The sequence below is a fragment of the Vicugna pacos genome, chromosome 9 (assembly GCF_048564905.1).
Source record: "Vicugna pacos chromosome 9, VicPac4, whole genome shotgun sequence".
Lineage (NCBI taxonomy): Eukaryota > Metazoa > Chordata > Mammalia > Artiodactyla > Camelidae > Vicugna > Vicugna pacos.
The window spans coordinates 849672-872660 of NC_132995.1; the positions used below are offsets into that span (position 1 = coordinate 849672).

A 22989-nucleotide genomic window follows, 5' to 3' on the forward strand; every position below is an offset into this window, starting at 1 on the left:
GCAGAACCATAGCGGAGGTGGGGTGCTGAAAGCATTGAGGGCCTCAGGTACTACTGATCACTGAAGTATTTGAACAGTATCTCAGACTCCGCGAGTCCAACCCAGGTAACTGGAAGCACATAAACATTATCCTATTGCTCTTGAAATATATACAGCCTGAAATGTGAAAGTCATTTTTTGACATGGAGGAAGTCAAGACAGGACCATGAAATATGGAGAGGAGATATTGGGCAGCTCTAAAGCAGATGGACAAGGGGAAGAGCACTGCTTCTCTTTCCCACAGAAAAGGCTCTTATGCCTGTACAGTTAGAAGTTGTGCCCAACTCAGTGAGAAACACTGATGTGAATGATCAGGCTACCCAAGAAGGCTGTTGTCTTGCTCTTTGAACCTCCCCTGTTCCATTAGTCCCTGCTTCAACCTAGGCTCCTCACAGAACTCACCCTTCCCTGTTAATCATAGAGCCTAATCAGTAAGTGCCTACTTAGTTGCCCACCCTCCTGATCCCCTGCACTAGCCAATGATTGTTCTAACCTGTACATCAGGTTTCACTTTGATATTTTATGAAAGGGGCAGTGAGGGGTGTTCCTCTGCTCATTTCCCTATAAGCCAACCTGATAGCAGTTCCCTCTAAATAACTCCATTTTAATTTCCTAGAAGAATCAATCCATAGGGGGACTAGCTATGCTACCCTAGAAGTGAGGCTGAGAGGATCATTTCTACCCATTTCCTGTTGACTTTGATGGGCTCAGTACACACTACTCAAAATATGGCACCTTGGCATGTTGCATATCAAGCTCAAAGAGTTGAAGAAGACCACAGAAGCAGGAAGGTCACTCAGCACACTCCCCACCTTTGCCCTTCTTCCATGAAATCAGGAGATACATCTCCTATGTGAAAGATACTCTGTATCAGAGGGTACATCTTTCATCAACAGGGGTAGAGAACAAAGGTCTGAGAATGCTGTGCAAACATAAATTGTTACTTTTTCATCATTTACTACCCACCACCAAAACCCATTAGTCTTTTTTTTTTAATAATTTATTCTTTCTTTGTGTAAATGTATATAAAAGCTTCCTACTCTGGTCACTTCTTTATTCTCCTTTGAAGTCTCCAAGATAAATGTAAAAATTCAATAAAATGCAGATGCTTTTGTCCTGTTAATCTGTTTCATTTTCAGATCCCACGAGGTTCTGACACAATTTCACAATCACTTTTGCCCCTTGTCCATTGTGTAAAACTCGAGTTTACATCATTCAACCTAATCAGAATGAAAGCTGGGGATTCAGAAAAGAAAACTGGATTGGAGAGAATCTATCCTGTTTCTAGTGCCATCCCTCACTGGGGTGGTCAACAGATACTCATTTTCTTTTTCTTCCTACACATACAGCACTCTCGGCCACTCTTTAGTGGGACAGCTCCAAATCACATCCAGTTATTGTCTCAGTCTAAATGTGAGCCTTTCTGTCCCTAACATAAACTAAGACAAGGAGACTATAGATAAAATGACAAGTAATCTGTCACCATTCACTCCCAATATATAGTTCTGGTACAGGACACAAGTGGGAGGGCCTCTGCCAAGTGCTGAAGAGAAATTCATGAAACAAGGTTTCCATATACACTAAATACGTCCTTCAGAATGTACAAAACAAAATTTGAAGTCAAGTGAAAAAATTAATGTATAACTAACACGGATAAATTTAAACTGTTATATGGAAGGACAATGGTCAAGGGACTGTTATTCCTGGTGAAAGATCTGTGATAGAATGATGATCCGAGAGAGAAGTGCATCTGTAGATTGACACGTGTCATTCACTGTGTAAAGCATAACAATATTTCCTTACGGATTTAGAATGATGGAATTAATATGCATAACTTGAATAGCATATATGTTATTATGGGCCAAGTTAATTAATGTTGTAAATCCTTTGTAATATCTAGAGGGAAGAAAAATATGTTATCCATAGCTCTGTGCTCCAATGTGTTAAAAAAGGGGATTTTCAGCTTCAATAATAAGGGTGTAGATGTTCAAAACTAGAACAAAATTGTTACAAATAGTGTTAAGTTTTTTAAAAGGACAAGATAAATTGAAACAGGTAGGTGAATAAATTCACAAAATAAGAGGATATTTTTAAACCTAAATATATCAACTGTTACATTATGTGGTATGGAATATCCAAGTCCCTGTCAATAGTTTTGGATGGCCCTAGACTTCCTTAGCAAGGGATTTAATTTTCATCAAGTGAAGCTGAAGGACAAGTTTTGAATTACTATTCAGACAACAATTAACATGCCATGGCATCCTCAGATACCTACAGCTACAGATGCTACAGATACACAGCATCACCCAGCAAGTCTTGCTATCTAGTCTCATCTAATATGGGCAGGTCCAAGGAAATCAAGGCCATGAAAAACTCAACTACCCAAGAAACCATCGTGTTGTCAGGAACTGGTCGTCTGTTGCGTCCTGAAAATTAGAAACTTTGACTTCAGTTAATCAACATATGCTTGCTGGGAGCTGATTAAGAAATCCATCAAAACAGGCTAAGCGCTTCAGGTCCACAGATGCAAAGCGTCTTTAAAGGAAAAAAGTCATTTTCTGGGGCTTAACCCATCATCTTAATTATGCACGTCTTGCCAGCTGTTTTTCCTAACACATCCCAGTTCATCCTCTCCTGACCATCTCCAATGCCAGCATCATAGGCCAGTCCTTTGGCATCAGATTCCTGGACTATATACAGTGGTTTTTGCCCTCTGTCCTCCATCAATACTTCCTTACTGGATTCACTATCTACAGAGAAGCCAGGGAGAAATTTAGAACCAAAGTGGTGGCCACTCTGTCTTGCTACACATGTTCCTCAGTCTCTAATAGTAGTAGGAACAAAAGGCAAAGGATGTCACTGTCTAACGAAATAAAATCTCAAAATGTTCAAGTTGTGAGTTAAGTTTTATTTGGGGCCAAATCAGGACTAGTGCTCCGAGACAGTATTTTGAATAGCTCCAAGTAACAGCTCCAAAGAGTTTGAGGGGAAAGTGAGTATGTGTCATTCTGGTGAAGTGGGGTACAAGCAACCCAGCACACCTTTTCTGTAGAAGATTGCTGCTATTCCCATGGAGGTTACTGCTTGTCCTGAGGAGCAGATTGTTCTACTAATGATTTTAGTGTTTTTCTAGGTGTGAGAAGACACAAGAATTCGGGCTCTTAAAATCTTCCCCTGAAAATACCTAACTGTCTCAAGGTCTGTTCTGAGTTTTTCCCAGAGCACAGAGTGAAGCATTCCTGATCTCCACCCTGAACTCCTTTCAGAGTGTGTTGAAGGTCAGAAACTGCAGTGGCTCCTGATTTAATCCTTTCAGAGGCAGAGGGCAAGTACCAAGGTGATTTAATCCTGGTCGAGGCAGATGGCAAGTGTTAAGTTTTAGTTGACATCACCGTAAGGAAGTGATCAAAGGAAACATCACCAATACTGGGGAAACAGACATGTGTTTTCTGCTATCATACACTGATCAGGACAATGAAACACTTTTGTATTATCGTGGACAAAACCAAAATAGCAAGAACAACAAAAACAAACCAAAAAAGCAGACAAACTCAATCTTTTTTTAAGGATATCTTACTGTACACTAACTGGGGGAAATTTTAAAAAATAATCAGCATACAATCTTTAAAAAATAGCAAGCGAGAACAACTTAGAGGAAATCAGAGATTGTTCCAGATTAATGGATATTCAAGGGAGGAGAGAAGTCAATGACGTTTATTATACTGTACCTGATCCCAGACTGGGAAAACCAGATATAAAGGACATGAATATGACACTTTGCATAATTGGTCGAGAAGTACATACTATTGTAGCAACACAAAATGTCTTTTCTGAGATTGGTGTACTGAAGTTATGTAATATTAATTTATGAAATGCATCTCTCTCAAAATATCCTGCATCATAGCCCATTATTAAAAGATAATCCTGAGAATAGGAACAGAAGCAGGATGGCTGTTCTCTGCATCGCCAGTGCTTAGTACACCAGAGGTACAATCTACAATAAATAAGAAAATATGTAACAATTGGAAAGAGGAAGGAAAGCTGTCCTCTTCTGATCACATTTCAGTATTTCCACAACTATCCATCTTCATAAGTCCGATTCTGGATACCCTATTTACACTTTCACCCATCCTAAACACCTCCATTTTTCCTCAGCTCTGTCCTACTCTTCCTTTTTTTTTTTTTTTAAAGGAGCATCTCATTCTAGTAGTCCATGAAATCAAGTTACTTAGGTGCTCTACCCATCAACAATGATAGTTGTATAACGACTGCTTTTTGTTTCCTGCCTGAATATATCCCATGTAATAAACTGTGCTTTACCCACAAGATTCATGCTATAAATGTTGAGACACTGAACAAATACGACAGCAGAGTGTGCTGTTCATTTGTATCACTTCAGGTACTTTTTCAAATGCTACTCATCCCTTTTATTTCCTTTCTGATTCAGGACCCAACTATTCATCTATTGGAGACAAAATCTTCAAGATGGCTATGATTGCAATGGTCATTTGCTTGATTTCATTCTGTCCTTAATAGATAACAATTTCCTCTACTCACCCGCTGTGACACCCTTTTTATTTTCCTATTTCCCAGGCATTCTTTCCCAGCTTTTTTTTTTCTTTTGCCACAAGTGGCGAAACTCTTTATTATTTTAAGAGATTTCGGTAATGTACAAAATTCACAAATGTCTTTCACAGATATTCTTCACTCCCCATGTAGACACTGTCACTCCAAGATGAGATGGAATCCCAACCCCCCTTTTTTTTTCAGGGTTCAGCTCCTGAATGTGCTAGGTTGCTGCCCCTGGACCACCATACAGACAGCAAGAATCAACTGAGTAATTGGGAATTCTCTCCCAATAAGCAATGTTCTTAGAAGCATTGTATCTCAAGAAATCCAGAAATGACTATCAATCTGTAAAGTATTTCTGCTTTGGGGCTCAAGAGTGTTCACAAATCTCATGTATTTAAGGAAAGATGTTTGCTGAGAAAAATCACTCCCGTCCACCAGCCTGGGTACTGTTCAGTATCTTTCCTTTTTGTTCCTGTATTCCTTCTCTGTAATTTTCTCTCCCCCACAACCCCGAATATACATCGTGAACCAAACAGCCTTCACTCTACAATACTTCACATGCAATATAAGCATGTGACAAGCAGTAACATGATGAAAGTGACCTCCCAGTCCCTGAGCACACCTTGTGACCGAGTGTCAGGTGCTGATGCGTGCTTCTTTTGGTGGCAAAGACGTTGGGCTGGAGGAAGTCTGTAATAAAGTCTCCACCTTTCTCCCAAGAATAGTGGCTCTTTACATTAATTAGCCATTAGAGAAACAAGTATTTCTCTCCCATTTATAAGCATTCCATCCTTTATTAAAATAAATATTGCTAAAGATTATATAAAGGAATATTCAGGGACTTTAAAATGTCAAATGTAAAGTCGGCCTGTTAGTGAATTACATTTTAAAATGCTTTGCTGTTGTCACTTATTCTTCAAATTCTTGAATCTGTCTCCCCGTCTCACCACCCACACCATCATTTTGTATAAGGGTTTTTTAAAAAAAAAATCTTTTGGGAAGGCGAGTTAATTAGGGTTTAAAAATTTTTATTTTAATGGAGGTCCTGGACATTGATCCCAGGGTTTCTGGTCAATAGTGGGTTCTTGTTGTTGTTTTGGTCAATAGTGTTTTGAATCAAAACTTGGTTTGTATACTAAGACGGTTCTCAGTCCAAGTTATGATTCAAAACTGTTCTGACCAGAGACTCTCATTGACAAGCAAGTTCATCTACCAATCTTTGAGAGCAGGGACACTTAATTAATCACAGAACCGCTGTGATCAGGGGAAATTATGACCCATCTATACCCGAGGATTACCTCAGTTCTCAAGGGCTGCAGTGTTCAACCACAGCAAAGAGGTCTCTGTGGCTTAAGGAACTCTTAATTCTCACACCATGTCTTTGGCCCATGTTTTCTAAATTAAATTCATATTATGATTTCTTTTCAAAGACTCCTAGTTTTTACCCTTTCCCTTGCTCTTATTTTCACTCATTGTGCTAGTTCTATGATCTGTTCTTGTTACACATGACATTTCACATCCATGGACCACACAGGATACTGGCATCAACACTTCCCCTGCCCAGCCTTGCAATTTCCACTGGATGACTTCCATGTGTGTGAAGAGCTAGTTTCTTCTCCCGAAACGATGCTCCCTGCCCTCTACAGCATAGAAACAATTGGTAAGGTAATGGAAACTACTGATATACAATAAAAAAGAAATTCTTTTCTGTAAATTTTAAAGTAAATGCCTTGAAGACAAAAACTGGAGGCTATTAGAATTATTGCTTTTGTCACATTATACAATTATTTGATTTTAGTGTTTCTGGGCAAAATTTTAATTACCTTTACTTAAGATAATCTCCTTTATAATTTAAAAGCAAGCTTATAGACATAAAAATCTGTTGATTTCTAATTATTTTGTCTAACATGTATGTGCAGCATAAACCTTGTTATTAATTCCAATAATGCTTACTGTGGTTCTATAGTGTTTAAAAAAATATTTATTTCTTTTGTGTAGGGGGGATTATTTATTTATTTCTAGAGGAAATACTAAGGATTGAACCCAGGATCTCAGGACCAGCTAAGCACACACTCTACCACTTGAACTACACCCTCCCTCCCATTATGTTTCTTGAGTGAACAATCATTTCAGATCGCAACTATGAACATGTATCATTTTCAAACACATTACTGACATCTCAGTTATTCTTCCTTCCTCATGAAATGACCACAGCAGAAAATTAGCAAGTCAGTATAGTGGTGGCTGGTATAGTCGTTTCATTTCTAATCCAGTTGAAAATAATCCGCATTTATTTCACCATCCACTGCTTAACTACACATGTATTTCTGGAAGAAACTTTCTTGAAGTAAATATGGATCCTTCCAATTTTGTTCAATCTCACATTTCATTACTTCAGCTTGCATTTCTGCATTTTCACCTATGCTTGAAGATGCTTTTATCTGATGTACACAGTGCCCACACACAGGTCTCCTTCAAAACAGAGCAGTCTTGTGTGCCACACAGGATTTTTTTGTATCAAAGTATAGTTTACACTGTTTTGTTAGTTGCCAGTGTACAGCATGGTGGTTTAGTTACACATATATACATTACTTTTTAATATTCTTTTTCATTATAGGTTATTACAAGATACCGAATATGGTTCTCTGATCTACACAGCAGGACCTTGCTTATCTATTTTATATATAGTAGTGGGTATCTGTTAATTCTAAACTCCTTATTTATCCCTCATCCTACTTTCTCTTTTGGTAACCATAAGTTTGTTCTCTATGTCTGAGAGTCTGTTTCTGTTTTGTAAATATGTTCATTTGTATCATTTTCTTTTTTTAGATTCCACATAGAAGTGATATATGTGTCTTTGTTGGATCTACTTCACTTAGTATGGTGATCTCTTGGTCCATCCACATTGCTAATGGCATTATATTGTTCTTTCTTATGGCTAAGTAGTATTCCATTGTATATATACACTCTGACTTCATCCATTTATCTGTCATAGAAAAATTAGGATACATCCGTGTCTTGGCTAGCGTGAACAGTACTTCTAAGAAAATTAGGGTCCATGTATCTTTTCCAATTATTTTCTCTGGATATATGCCCAGGAATGGGATTGCTGGATATGCTAACTCTATTTTTACTTTTTAAGGGATCTATATACTGTTTTCCATAGTGGCTGCACCAAATTACACTCCAACCAACAGTGTAGGAAGGTTCCCTTTTCTCCACACGCTCTCCAGTATTTATCATTTGTGGACTTTTTAAGGGTGGCCATTCTGTCTGGTCTGAGGTGACACCTCATTGTTGTTCTGATTTACATTTCTCTGATAATCAGAGACATTAAACGTTTTCATCTGCCTGTTGGCCATCAGTATGTCTTCTCTGGAGTAATATCTATTTCGGTTTCCTACCCATCGTTTTATTGGGTTATTTCTTTGTTATAGAGTTCTATGAGCTGTATCAAAATGTTTGTAATTACATCCTTGTCACCTTGTTTGCAGTTTTTTCTCCCATTCCATAGGATATACATAGATAGAATGTACATATATTTTAAAGCAAATCCAGATGGAGTTGGGTTTATTCTCCAAAATGAAAATGATACGATGTTTACTTAAATTCCTTTCCATTCAATTTCTTTTCTTTGGTCAAATCCTTCCCACTTACATAACATACTTATTAATTTCATAATATTAGTATAATTTTATGAAAAACATACTTATGGGTAAAATTTTAAGGTATTTTGTAGGTATTTCGCATGGATGTATTTTAGTAGAAATACATTCAAAAGTGAATATTTAAGAAAGTCTCTTTAATTCCATATCCCCATTTGACCTCACCCCCCTCTTCCCTCTTCCCTTTGGTAACCACTAGTTTGTTTTCTGTAACTGCAAGCTTTTTTTTCTATTTTGCATATATGTTCATTCTTAGTATATCTGGATTCCAAATATAAGTGTTATCACAGAGTATTTGTTTCTGTGTGACATTATTTCACGAGGTATAATATTCTCGTTTTATGGAAGTTGCTGCAAGTGGCAGAATTTCATCCTTCCTACAGCTGAGTCACATCCGTGTGTATATGCCTCACATCTCCTTTATCCACTCGTATGCTGACGGGCATTTGGTTTGTCCTCATATCATAACCACTGTAAACAGGGCTGCTGTGAACTTCAGGGTGCAAATATCTTGGATTTGTATTTTCCTATTTTCTAGATAAGTATCCAGGGGTGGAATTGCTGGATCATAGTTAGTTCTAATTATAGTTTTCTGAAGAACTTCCAAACTGTTTCCCATAGTGGCTACACAAATTTACATTCCCACCAACAGTGTATAAGGGTTTTCTATTCTCTACATCCTCACCAACATTTGTTATTTGTAGACTCTTTGCTGACTGCTATTCTTACAGTTGGCAGGAGATATCTCTGGGTTACTCGGATTGCATTTCTCTAATAATTAGCATTGTTGACCATCTTTTCATATGCCCGTGAGCCAGCTATATGGCTTCTTTGGAATAATGGTTATTCAGTACTTCTATTTTCTGATCAGATTGTTTGGGTTTTTTATACATTGAGTAGCATGAGCTGTTCATATATTTAGGATATTAACCACTTGTTAGTCATATTACTTCCAAATATTTCCTCATTCCAAAGGTTGTCTTCTCATTTTGTCAATGGTTTCCTTTGCTGTCTAAAAGGTTTTAAATTTAATCAGGTCTCACCATTTGTTTATCTTTGCTTTTATTTATTCTGTGTTAGGAAACAGATCCCCCCAAAATACTGCTACAATTTATGTCAAAGAGTGTTCTACCTATATTGTCTTCTAGGCATTTTCTGGTTTCAGGTCTTACATATTTCTTTAACTCATTTTGAGTTTATTTTTGTATATGTTATGAGGTAATGGTTTAATCTTACTGTTTTATATGCCCTGAACCAGGCAACCTGGCACTGAATCCTAAATCCCTGTCCAAGCTGGGAACTTACAAGATGACACACCCTCCTTGGGCCTCAGTTTCCTCCCTAAAAATGGTCTTTTGGCTGCAGGCCTAATGCAGATGCATCCTCCCAACCTCTTATCACCTCAGCCTCCTACACGCCCAGTGTGGTTCTCATCTACTGCATTCATAAGGCCTTTTTTCCATTGTGAACCTTGTTATATCAAAGCAAATGGCTCCTTTAGATAAAAGACATTACATTCCTTGCACTCATAAGGCCTTTTTCCACTCTGAACTCTGATGATAAAGGCGGCCAGACCTATCAGTAGAAGATTTCCCACATTCTCTGGACTCAGAAGGCTTTCCTGCAGTGTGAACTCTCTGATGATAACACAGGCTAGACCTAGCAGTAAAAGATTTCCCACACTGACTGCACTCATAAGGCTTTTCTCCACTGTGAACTCTCTGATGGTAACGAAGGCCCGACCAAACCATAAAAGATTTCCCACAATCACTACACTTAAAAGGCCTTTCTCCAGTGTGAACTCTCTGATGAACACGGAGACCAGAACTCCTAATATAAGATTTGCCACATTCACTGCACTTGTAAGACCTTTCTCCAGTGTGAACTCTCTGATGATAACGAAAGTTAGACTTATCATTAAAAGATTTCCCACATTCACTGCACTTAAAAGGCTTTTCTCCAGTGTGCATTCTCCTATGGAAACTGAGGTGGTTGCTTTGGCTAAAGGATTTCCCACATTCATTGCACTTAAAAGGCCTTTCTCCAGTGTGAACTCTCTGATGAACATGGAGGCTAGAACGCCAAATATAAGCTTTCTCACATTTATTGCACTTATAAGACCTTTCTCCAGTGTGAACTCTCTGATGATGACGAAAACCAGACCTATCATAAAAAGATTTCCCACATTCATTGCACCCAAAAGCCTTTTTTCCAGTGTGCATTTTCCTATGGAAACTGAGGTGGCTGCTTTGCCTAAAGGATTTCCCACATTCATTGCATTTAAAAGGCCTTCCTCCAGTGTGAACTCTCTGATGTCGAACTACTTGGCACCTTCGTAAAAAAGATTTATCACAATACTTGCACTCATAAGGCTTTACTCCCACGTGAATTTTCCTATGGTCATTGAGGTATTCCCTTCGACAGAAGGATTTCCCACATTCACTGCACTCAAAAGGCTTTTCTCCAGTGTGGATTTGCCCATGGGCACTAAGGTGGTGGCCTTGGATAAAGGATATTCCACAGTCTCTGCATTCATAAGGCCTTTGTCCAGCGTGAACTTTCTGGTGCTGAGTAAGTTTACATCTTTCAGTGCAGGCTTTCCCACATTTGTTGCACAAACAAAGCCCTTCACAACTGAAGACTCTTTCATCCTGAACAAGTATGTCTCTGTGGCTGGAGGCCTTCTTGCATTCTCTGACGCTGAGATGACTTTTTCTACTGTGAAAAACAGCTCCACATTTGTCACTGTTTAGTTTCTTACTGGGATTAGCAGCCTGTTGCTGAAGTCCCATGTTAGCCAGAAAATCCTTCCCAATCTTCCTGTAGGTAAAGAGGTTCCCTGATGCATTGACTGTGCAGCTCTTCAAAAATGAGGGTCCCCCCACATCACATCTGAAGTGTTTCTCTCTAATGTGCTGCCTCTGGGGCTGTTGAAGGTCTACAGTGAAACAGAACTGTTTCCCGTATGTCCCACGTGTGTATGATTTCTGCCCTCTATGTGTTCCCTGGTGTTCAGCCAAGTGCAGGATGTCCCTCAAGACTTGGACACACATCTTACACGGCTGGCCCTTCTCAGGAGACACACCTGCCCCAGAAGTCCTGATCTGTGACACTCCTACAGGTGAGCTCTGTTCACAAGGTGGCTGTTCATCCTCAACTCCATGACAAGAACCTGAAAACGAACAAGTGATGTTGAAGAACATGCTGACTTTAATGAGGCTGGGGAATGGGGCAGGCGGGAACGACACCAACACAAGGGTACCTTTGACACATGAAATGATCGGTCCAAGGGATTGTGTTTGGAAAATCAAGTTGGGATCAAACTGAGGATGCAGCTGCTATGCATTACTGGTCCTTAACATCACAGAATTGAGGCGGCCTCACCAAGCCCAAGGCACAAGGACTGGATGTGGCCCAAGTGTGAAAGGCATCTTCTACAATTCACTCTTCTGTCAACGCTGGTGACCTATGATACTATTTAAAAGTATATGTACAGGCCCCAGAAAATCTCACTGGAACAGGCAACTAGTGTTCAAGGAATATTAAAGGTTACCCGTGTGTTTTAGGACATAAATAATGCCAGAAACTAGTATGGGGAAAACAGTGATCATTTACCACATGAGGTAAGTGATCTAGAGAGGTGGTAGGGAGTTCGTATCAGGCTGAAGTCAGGATAAAAGGGCGAAACAGTACAAATGACAAGCTGTAAGGGTGTCAACAATGGAGAAAGGATGACAGAAGTGATCTGTGGCCAGTGGCAATGGTACTAAAACAGCAGTCAGACAAAACAGGTTCCTAGTATGACTTCAGCAGAGACCTGACATCAAGCCCTCTCCCAGCTGCCACTCATCCTGGCCAGGTTATCCCTGGGCTCTTTTTGGTTGAAACAACGGTCATGTCCATCCCAGGAGCACCAAGGACTCTCCACCTCCAGCTGAACGACTACATGGGACACAAAGGATACAAGTCCTAATGGAAAGTCAGGACAGGTGAGTGGCCAACACTGGCCCAGAGGAACTCAGTTCACAACAGAGAAAGAATGGATACTTACATACTAAAAAAAGAATCTCCAAGGAGCTAGAGGAAAGGAGGAAGAGCAGGAGTACAGTGTTAGGAATCAATCTCTCCACCTAAAAAACAACTGTACTGTCAGAATTTAACTGATGTAAATATTTTGCAACTCCGGAGTCTACTATAGATTTGCATTGTCTGAAATTACATTAACTTTGTTAAGTTCAGTTCTTAGCATGTAGTAGCCAACAACAACCCCAACCCAAGTTCTAGGGCAGGCAGCTGGGCACATGTCCCTGGAGCAGTGTGCATGCAGCCTGCAGGAGCTGGAGTGGGAACAAAGCACCTGGTCCACCAAGTATCAGAGATGTGCACTCTGCTGCTTCTGAAAGCAGACGGTTGACACAGAGGTGTACTGGCATTGCTGTAAATAGTACCAGCACCATACAAAGCACCAGCCATCCCTGGATGAAGCACACCCAGGAAATTTAAAGGGCCAATGTCTATTCTCCCTCTCTTCATCGTTCTGGTTTTCCCTTTTGGGGAGTGAGATATTTAGGGACCAGGACAATAAAAAGTAAACATTTGTATGGGAGAACTTTAAAACTCATAGCACACCTTCAAGCAAAGGAACAGTGAAAAGACCTTACATTTCCACCTCGTGTTAACATTCAGAAAAGACACCCTAAAACCATCAAAAACAAAGAGAAAACACCACACAGCAAATCTTGGTTAAAAAGGAAACAGGAGACTCCTCAGAAGACTAGGAATAGACTTACCATACGACCCAGGAATCCCACTCTTGGGCATATATCCAGAAGGAACCCTACTTCAAAATGACACCTGCACCCCAATGTTCATAGCAGCACTATTTACAATAGCCAAGACATGGAAACAACCTAAATGTCCATCAACAGATGACTAGATAAAGATGTCGTATATTTATACAATGGAATAGTATTCAGCCATAAAAAGTGACAACACAACACCATTTGCAGCAACATGGATGTTACTGGAGAATGTCATTCTAAGTGAAGTCAGAAAGAGAAAGAAAAACACCATATGAGATCGCTCATATGTGGAATCTAAAAAAAACAAAAACAAAAACAAAAACAAAAAACAAAACAAAACAAAAACATAAATACAAAACAGAAACAGACTCATAGATATAGAATACAAACTTGTGGTTGCCAGGAGGATGGGGGGTGGGAAGGGACTGGGATTTCAAAATGTAGAATAGATAAACAAGATTGTACTGTGTAGCACAGGGAAATATATACAGGATCTTGTGGTGGCTCACAGCAAAAGAGAATGTAACAATGGATGTATGTATGTTCATGTATAACTGAAAAATTGTGCTCTACACTGGAATTTGACACAACATTGTAAAATGACTATAACTCAATAAAAAAGTTAAAAAAAAACAAAACAAAAAAACAAAACAAAACAAACGAAAAAGGACTGACAGAAAAATAGCCCCAAACTATGCATATTGACTATATGTTTCTCAAGACATGTAGGAAAAAACAATAAAAGAGTTGCATTCACACCACTGGATATCATGGGAGAAAAGGACCGAAAGCAAGAAGAAGAAGGCCACCTGTCTATGACCAGGTCTTCATTCCACCAGAGTCCATGGACAAGGGGCTGAGCCCAGGGGCAGAAGGAAGCTAAGAAATGGCTAGAGAAATAGTAAGGGAATTTTGCTAGAGAATTTTATATTTGCAATTAAAAAAAAATCTATTCCTAAAATGTTGTGCCCTCCAAATTTTAGTTTCCTGGTGAATAGCTCTGGTGGCTTGACCTTAGTTTTTTTTTTTTTTTTTCCAATGGGTAGTTTGGGTAGTAAATTAAATAGTCTTGTTCAAAAAAAAAATAAAAGGAAACAGGATTTCCACAGCTACAATATTATCAGATAAAAACGTTCAGTTTTCAACAACAAAAAGTCACAAGGCATACAAAGAAACAGGAATATATGACGCAGTCAAATGAAAATAACAAATCTATAGCAATTGTACCTTCTGAACAGGTACACAAGGAACAGTTGGTGAACTGACTAGAAGAAGACTTTACAACAACTGTCTGAAACATGTTCAAATAGCTACACAAGTGGGTGAAAAAAAATTGCCCAAACAAAAGGGAAATAACAGTTAAGTAGTAAGTACTATACAAAATTGAGCACCTGAAAAGGCCAATTTCTGAAGTGAAAAAAAAATCACTAGAAGGATCCGACGCAGAAAAACATTCCAGATTTGATGAAAGACACGGATATAAACACCTAAGTATCTCAATGAACTCCAAGCAGGATAACCTTTGAGACCCACATTGCGGCACATTATAATCAAACTGTTCAAAGGCAGAGACAAAGAGTGAATCTCAAAATCATCAAGAGAGAAAGGATCCCCAACAAGATTATCAGTAGACTTCTCAACAGAAATCTTGGGAAGCCAGAAAGCAGTGGGGCTGATACATTCAAGTCATTGAACAAAAAACGTGGCAAACAAGAATCCTGGATCAGGCAAGATCATCCTTCAATAATAAGGAGAAATTAAGGTATTGTCAGGGAAACAAAAGCTGAGGAAGTCCTTTACGACTACACCTGTAAAGGGAGTCCTTCAGATTGAAATCAAAGGAAACTAAACAATTATTCAGTTATTTGAAGAAATAAAGATATCTGAAAGTTAAATTATAGAAAATTTTAACAGCCAGTTTCATTATAACATTATCAGTGCACGTACTTGCTTTCCTACATGACTTCGGAGACTCTCACATGTTAAAATATAAGTCCCAGTTTAACCATTCATCATATAAAGATGTAATTTTGTGAAAACAATAATTGAAAATGGTGGGGACAGAGCTGTATACAATCAGATTTTTCTAGTGTTATTGATGGTAAACTGGTATAAATTAAAATTAGTATGCTCTAGCTTTAGGATATTAAATGTAATCCCAATGGTAACTACCACAAAAGATATATGGGAACACAATGGAAACAAGAAGGCAATTAAGACATTTCACTACAAAAACATCAACTAAATGCAAGGAGAAAATAACAAAAAATAAGGCAAACAAATCCCTAAACACACAAGAAAGAAAGTATAAAATAAGTATCTTTCATCAGAAATTGCTATAGATGTAAATGGATTAAACTCCCAAAGCAAAAGACTGACTTGCAGAATAGATTTTAAAAGTGCTCTGACTATATACTGCTGACAAAAGACAAGTTAAAAATGAAAGCTTAGAAAAGATATTTCATGTAAATAGTAACCAAAACACAGGTGTGGCTACTATTAATACAAAACAATAAAGATTTGAAGTCTAGAAAGGGTACAAAGGACATTATATTTTGACAAGATTTAACTTAAGAGGCAGAAATAATTAGATATATTTACACACTTAATAATACACCATCAAAATATATAAAGCAAAAACTGACAGTTGAAAGGAGGAACAGACAGTCCTACAATAACATTTGGAGATTTCAATACCCTGCTATCAATAATGGATAAGAACAACAGATTTAATTAGATAAAGATTATACAAACTACACTCTCAAACCTCAATGGAATGAAGATAAAAATCAACATACAGAAAACTGAAATATTCACAAATTTGTGGAACTCAGATAATATGCTCTTAAATGACCAATAGTTTCAAGAAAAAAAGTCATAAAGGAAATTAGAAAATAAAACTTAGAAGATGCAGCAAAAGCAGTACTGAGGGGAAAACTGAGAGCGAAAAATGCTTACATCAAGATAGAAGAAATGTCATGACTCAACAAGCTAACTTTACAACTCGACGAACTACAAAAAGAACAAAGTAAACGAAGCTTTCTGGAAAAGGAAATGGTAAAGATCAGATGAATAAAAGCCAGACCATTCTGTTCTTAACAAAGCCTGTCCTAATTAAAATTATTGAACCAGAGCCTAACCTGCTGCAGTTTTATCAGAGCCAAACTTGTCTGGGAAAAACAAAATACTCAACTTCAGCCCCCCTGGGCCCATCCTCTCCCATCTAAGGGAAGGAAAAATAAATTGAGAAGCCCTTGTGAGGTTCACAGTCTAGACACAGAAGCTCATTAAAAGCCTGAAAATTAAACACACTATGAATGCTTACAGGGCTATGCCTGTTTTCCTCACCACAACTTACCAACACACACCATTACAGGACTATCATCATGCCAGTTTTCAAGATAATATTACAGGGCACACTAAAAGTGGGGGAAAAGGTTTTGGGAGACAAAGGAAGCTTCAGAGCTGGAATCAGATTATTACAGGGATGTTGCAATACTGATATTGGGAGTAAGAGATAATTATGATTAATGTGCTAATTAAAGTCTGCTAAGGATAAAGTACACATTACATAAGACCAGAAGGGCAATATAAAGCAGACAGGTGGAAATTCTAAGAAAGAACCAAAAAAAAAAGCAAGAGATCAAAAACACGGTAATAGAAATGAAGATGGCTGTGATGGGCTCATTCACAGACTGTACACAGCTGAGGAAAGAATCTGAGCTTGATGTTCTCTTAGTAGAAACTTCAAAAAAAAAAAAGAAAAGAAAAGAAACTTTCAGAACTGTAAAGCAAACAAACAAAATAAGACTAAAAACAATAAAACAAAAATATTCAAGAACTGTGGGACAACTACAAAAGAATATACATGTATAGAAACATCACAAAGAGAAAGTGAAAAAAGGAACAAAGAAATATTTCAAAAATAATGATGGAGAACTTCCACCAAATTAATGTCAGACACCAACTCACAGACCAAGGAAGCTCAGAGAACATCAAACTGGTTGAATACCAAAAAAACACACCTAGGCATACCATATTCAAAAGCAGAAAGAAAAATCCTGAAACATCTTACCTACAGAGGAGCAACAAAAAAAATTACATTTGAAGTCTCCTCACAACTCATGCAAACAGAATGCAGTGAAACATTTCAGGTGCTGGGGAGGGGCACAGGGAAAGCCTCACCAACCTAGAAGTCAATATCCACTAAAATTAACCGTCAATAGTGATGGTGAAATACAAACCTTCTTAGACACAGAAAATTTGTGGGAATTTATTAAAAGAAGTTCTACAGATGGAAATTGATATAAAACAGAAATTTGGGTTTCACACATATAGGAAGAGTATCACAGAATAAAAACTTTAAAAGAGAAATCACACAATGTCTTTTCTCAGACCACACTGGGTTACACCAGAAACCAGTAACAGAAGGATAGGAACAAAATTCCAAAATATTGTGAAAGTAAACAATAAATCTACAAATAACACATAGATCAAAGAAGAAATCTCAACAAAAATTTCAAAACATTTAAAAAAAACACATACACCATCTCTCCAAATAAGTGGATAAGCAGTATCTATAGGGAAATTTATAGCACTGACTACATATGTTAGAAAATAAGAAAGATGTATAATCCACAATCTGTACTTCCTTAGGAAACCGGAATAGGAGAAAATTACACCTGAAGAAGAAATAATTTTAAAAAATCAAGAGAAAAACCAACACAGCCCAAAAAACTGGTTCTTTAAAATGATCAACAAAATCAAAAAGACTCTAGTTAGGATAATAAATAAGCAGACAGACAAGTTACTAACAACATAAATGAAAGAGGAAACATCACCACAGATACCATGGACAATAAAAGAATAATGAAAATATATAACAATCTCTAAGCCTATAAATTTGATAACCTAGATCAAACAGATCAATTACCTAAAAGACAGTCTAACAGTTCCCACATAAGAAGAAACGGACAATCTGAGTAGGTTAACATCTATTAAAAAAAATTAATCAATAATGAATAACCGTCAAACACAACATGTAACTGGCCCAGACTGCTTCCCTGGTGAACTCTGCCAAACATTAAAAAGATATTATACAATTCTCTACAGTCTGTTTCAGAAGATAAAAACACAGGGAATTGTATTACCTAACTCCTTCTACGAGGACTGCAATACTCCAATACCTAACTAAAGACATTACAAGAAAGCTACAGACCAACATCACTCATGAACACAGGCACAAAAATCCTCACAAAATATTACTAAATTCATTCAAAAACTGTATAAAAAGAATTAAACACCACGATGAAGTGGGATTTACCCAAGGTTTGCAAGGCTGGTTTAACATTCGAAAGTCAATTAATATGATCCATATTAACAGATTAAAAAAAAACAAGTGATTGCATTAATAAATGCAGGAAAATAACCTGACAAAATCCAACACTCACTCATGAAAACTATCTATCTCTTAGTGAACTAAACATAGAGGAAAACTTCAACTTGGTAATGTAAATAAAACCCTACAGCTATTATCATACTTAACAGAGAAAAACTAGAAGCTTTCTCACTGAGAAAAGGCAAGGATGTTCCATCTTACCACTCCTTTTCAGCTTTATATTGGAATTCAAAATTAACGCCATGGAATAAGGTTATGTAAAAGATGTACTGATTTGAAAGGAAAGAAGAAAACGCTTCATTCTCAGATAACATGATCAACTATGTAAAAAAAAAAAAAAAAACCAAACCAAACCAAATCCTGGAATGAAGCAGCAATTATTTCAAATTATACCAAGGTTTCAAAATATAAGGTTAATATACAAAAGTCAATCACCTTCCAATATACCAGCAATGAACATGTGAAATTTAAAATTAAAAGCACATACTGTGTACATTACTATAAAAAAAGAAAAACAATTCAAGAAAGAAATACTTATTCATAAATCTACCAACAAGATTTGTGTGTGGGAAACTATAAAACTCTGATGAATGAAATAAATAAATAAATGGAAAGGTATTTCATGTCCATAAATAGAAAGACACACTATTGTCAAGATGTTAGTTCTATCCAACTTGATCCACAGATGCAATGCAATCCAAATCAAAACTCCAGTAAGTTATTTTGTGGCTAGAAACAAACTGATCCTGAAGTTTATATAGAGAGGCAAAAGTCCCAAAACAGCCAACACAGTACTGAAAAACAAAGATGACAGACTGACACTACTAAATTTCAGGAATTAGTGGGGAGGGTACAGTTCAAGAGCAAGAGTGTAAACTTAGCACGCATGAAGTCCTGGGTTCAACCCTAGGCGCCTCCTCTAAATATAAATAAAGCTTATCACCTCCCCCTGCCCCTCCCCCCAAATTAGTATCTAGTCCTCAAGCCAGGGTGGTATTCTTGAAAGAATAGATAAATCGATCAATGAACAGTATTGAGAGCCCAAAAATAGACCCATAGAAACACAGTCAATTAATCTTTGATAGATAAGCAAAGGCAATACACAGAGAAAAGATTAAGTCTTTAATAAATGATACTGGAACAACTGAACATAACATACAAAAAAAAAAGAATCTAGACACAAACCTTTCACCCTTCACAAAAAATAACTCAGAATGGATCAGACAAAATGTTAAATAGAAAATTGATACCAATCTCTAAAAACATATACAAAAATAAACTTAAAATGGCTTAAAGACCTAAATGTAACACTGGAAACTATAAAACTCCTAGAGGAAAACATAGGTAGAACACTCCTTGACATAAATCACTGCAATTTTCTTTTGGATCCATATCCTAGAGTAATGGAAATAAAACCAAAAACAAACAAATGGGGCTTAATTAAAATTAAAAGCTTTTGTACAGCAAAGGAAACCATTAGCACAAGAAAAAGACAAACTATTGAATGAAAGAAAATAGTTGCAAACAATGATACTTCAAGAAAGATATGTGGAAAAGGGAAAAAACTGAAAAACTTTTGTACACCAAAGGACACTATGAATACAGGAAAAAGGCAACCACAGAATGGGAGAAAATATTTAAAAATCATGTACACAACAAGGGATTATTATCCAGAATATAGAAAGCCCATAACACAACAACCAAATAATCAGCAAGTATAAAAATGAAAAAGGATTTGAACAGATATTTTTCAAGTGATATACAAATGGCCAATAACCACATCATTAGGGAAATGCAATCTAAATGGTAAAAAATACACTAGTTCACACCAATTAGGACAAGTACCCAAAGAAGAGAAAATAACAGATGCTGGTGGGGATGTAGAATTGGAATCTTGGAAAAGGGTCTTTCAAGAACAACTCAAGGTCTGCTTTAGTAGTGACCATTTCAATGACAACAGTCTGTTGTACAGTCAGGGACCGCTTAATGTCAGGTACACGAGTGGAGCAAAATTTCTGTACCATGGAACTGGACAGTCAGCTGGCCAGAGAGAGGGCAAGCAAGGAGGGATCTCCCAGGCTGAGCGCAAGACCACTGACCCTCAATCACTACCTACATGTTGCTGGGACGCCAGCAGTTCCCGCAATAAGAATGCACTCAGCCTAACCATAGTAACCCCAGCACCTACCCAGGGAATTGAAGAAAAAAGTAAGTGCCCACGGTACAGAACTGAGAAATCAGAGCTCCCCACCAGCAAGAGCCTAGTTCGGAGGATAGGGATGGGTGTGAGGGCCTTACCCAGCATGGATACAAGGGCAAAGTTCTCCAGCATGACATCAAGGTACAGACATATCTGAACCTCATCAAGCAGACACCATTCCTCCCGGGAGAAGTACACAGCCACATCCTCAAAGGTCACACTGTCCTGCTATAATGGGGACAAACAAAACCATGAACAGTCTCACTCCTGAAAACCCACGACCCATCTTCCCACACATCTACCCTACTGCCCAACTAGATGAAGCCTTGAGACCTGGGTAAGAAAACCTCCCTGCCCAGATCTGAACCTCCTATGGCCTCAAGAATACACAGGCATTCATTTCAAACCTAACTCCTGCTCTTCACTGCTGTTTATTCCCATCAGAAATTACCTAAACCAGCTCAGCCTCACTTGAAACCAGTTATCACCTACTGGAACCGGTTCGAGCAATAACCTACAGCACGTTCTATTGGTGGTAGGAAATGCATACACTCTCCATACTCCCCATCCTGGACTCAGGATCCTGAGCATGGGATTAACCAGGGTCCCCAAACCAAAGGGCTTGAAGAATGGCAGATGAAGACACGCGAAGGCACCTCAAATACACAAAATCTGTGCGTAGGGGAATAGGGACAAACTCCACTTAATAAAAGTGCTTCTACAGCCCTGGAAGTCTGTGGGAAAAGCGAAGCCACGAGGAAACTAACCGTGGCGATGGCCAGGGACTCAGGCCTTCCTGGAGCAACATAACCTCCCTGAATCATTCCTCAGTGCTATTTCTGACCAGTTGTAACTTTCGAAAAGCAAAAACTGCCTTCTGCCTCAATGTTCTTATCACCCCCCTAGAGTCCGCCCTTCCAATGAACGGGCTTTAGAATACTTTTAAAAGCCTAATTCAGTTCGTATTCTTCCTTGGCTCAAAACTGCACGGCTCCCAAGGACCTAATTATAAAGGAACAATCACTCCTCCACCATTCCAAGTGCAACTGGGCATCAAAATTTGTTTCTCGGAGAAACAAGACAGACTCCAGGTTCCCCGAAGTTTCCGGTTCACTTGCATCACGGACACCACACGACACTGGTGGGCAGTATCAGGGACCCCGTCCCGAAGGCCTCACTGTCCTGAACCAGGGGCCTGGACTAAAGAGACGGAAACAGACGCCCCCCGCTCGGGGCGTTACTGTCTGGGTGGGAAACGGGCAGGGGAGAACCCGCAGCAGCAGCACTTACCTGAGCCGCGTCCCTCAGCGCAGCCGCCGCCATCCGAGCCTCTGCGCGGAGCAGAGTGGCCGCAGCCGAGTGACCGGGTCGGCTCGGCAACGACACCCCTCGCGGGCGGCGGTGTCCCCGACCCTCACACCCGCACCCGTGCAGCGCGGACAGAGCCTCCTCCTGAGCCTTCCAGCCCGTCACCTCGCTCCCCTCACGGGACCCACGACCTTCTCACGTGGCCAACAGACGCCACAGGAACCAAAATGGCCGCCAAGTAGACGCCGGAAGTCCCTCTCCGAAATGATTGCTGACCCGGAAACGCCTCCTTTCTGGGTTTTCATTGGACTAACGTCGCTGCCCCTTGGCGCATTATCTTCTGGGTAATGTAGTGCTAAGGTCTCAGGGAAGGGCGCCCCACACCGGAATCATCCAGAAAAGAGCCAGGGAGCACCGCGGAGGCACTGGGAAATGACTTCTAGGGCGGGGGAGGGATTCATGGAGAACCGTGGCACAGGGAGGTTGCATTTGGCTTTGAGAGCCTTTGGTGCTACTGATCACTAAATTGCGCCTTTATTAACAATAGTCATTCAGATATTTTATTCATTCAACGTTGCAGTGTATATTGAAGAACAAACGTACATGTGTAAAACAGTTTTATGTTCCAAGTACAAAACAACTTAATGTTTAAGGATAGATCAGTTGTTGAGTAATGGCCCAGTTTCAAGAGTTAAGAAACAGCCCAGAGATGGCGACAGAGACACCATTGGTTTAATAGGGAAGGGATTTTACTTATCCAAAGGAAGGTCCTGGAGGGACACCACATTGTGGTCCACAGACAGCAGGCAGCATGTGACAGTAGTCTTCCGTATTTGGGGGAGAGAAAGGTTACAAGCTTTAGAGGGAATTGGGGTCAGGTTGGCTCATCAACTTTCAGCTCGCCCTCTGATAAAATATCAAAATGAAGACTTTCTGATCTAAAGATTAACAAAAATAACTAGCCGAGGCTGGGATGAAGTACTAGGCATTTATGTACTGATTAGG

At 38.9% G+C, this 22989-nt stretch overlaps 1 protein-coding gene across 2 annotated transcripts; it reads right to left on the reverse strand.

Annotated features, from left to right (window-relative positions):
* Positions 1 to 5734: 5734 nt before the first annotated feature.
* LOC116276541 (uncharacterized) lies at positions 5735 to 22188 on the reverse strand. 2 transcript variants are annotated; one of them, XM_031681655.2, is made up of 3 exons: positions 21967 to 22188; positions 20775 to 20904; positions 5735 to 11448 (listed from the first exon to the last, which is right to left on the reverse strand). In XM_031681655.2, the coding sequence occupies exons 1-3, from the start codon at positions 21997 to 21999 to the stop codon at positions 9803 to 9805; spliced, it is 1809 nt and encodes a 602-aa protein (XP_031537515.1). In that variant the 5' UTR covers positions 22000 to 22188; the 3' UTR covers positions 5735 to 9802. The 2 variants fall into 2 exon arrangements, with proteins under 2 accessions (XP_031537515.1, XP_072822589.1); XM_072966488.1 differs by lacking the exon at positions 20775 to 20904.
* Between the last annotated feature and the right edge of the window lie 801 nt (positions 22189 to 22989).

Excerpts from the sequence above, each read along its gene's own strand:
- LOC116276541 (XM_031681655.2), bottom strand. The coding sequence starts at position 21,999 with ATGGCGGCGGCTGCGCTGAGGGACGCGGCTCAG. Across the intron at positions 20,905-21,966 it reads CGCTGAGGGACGCGGCTCAG|CAGGACAGTGTGACCTTTGA; the intron begins GTAAGTGCTGCT and ends TCCCCATTATAG. Across the intron at positions 11,449-20,774 it reads TGCCCTTGTATCCATGCTGG|GTTCTTGTCATGGAGTTGAG; the intron begins GTAAGGCCCTCA and ends GTTCGTTTTCAG.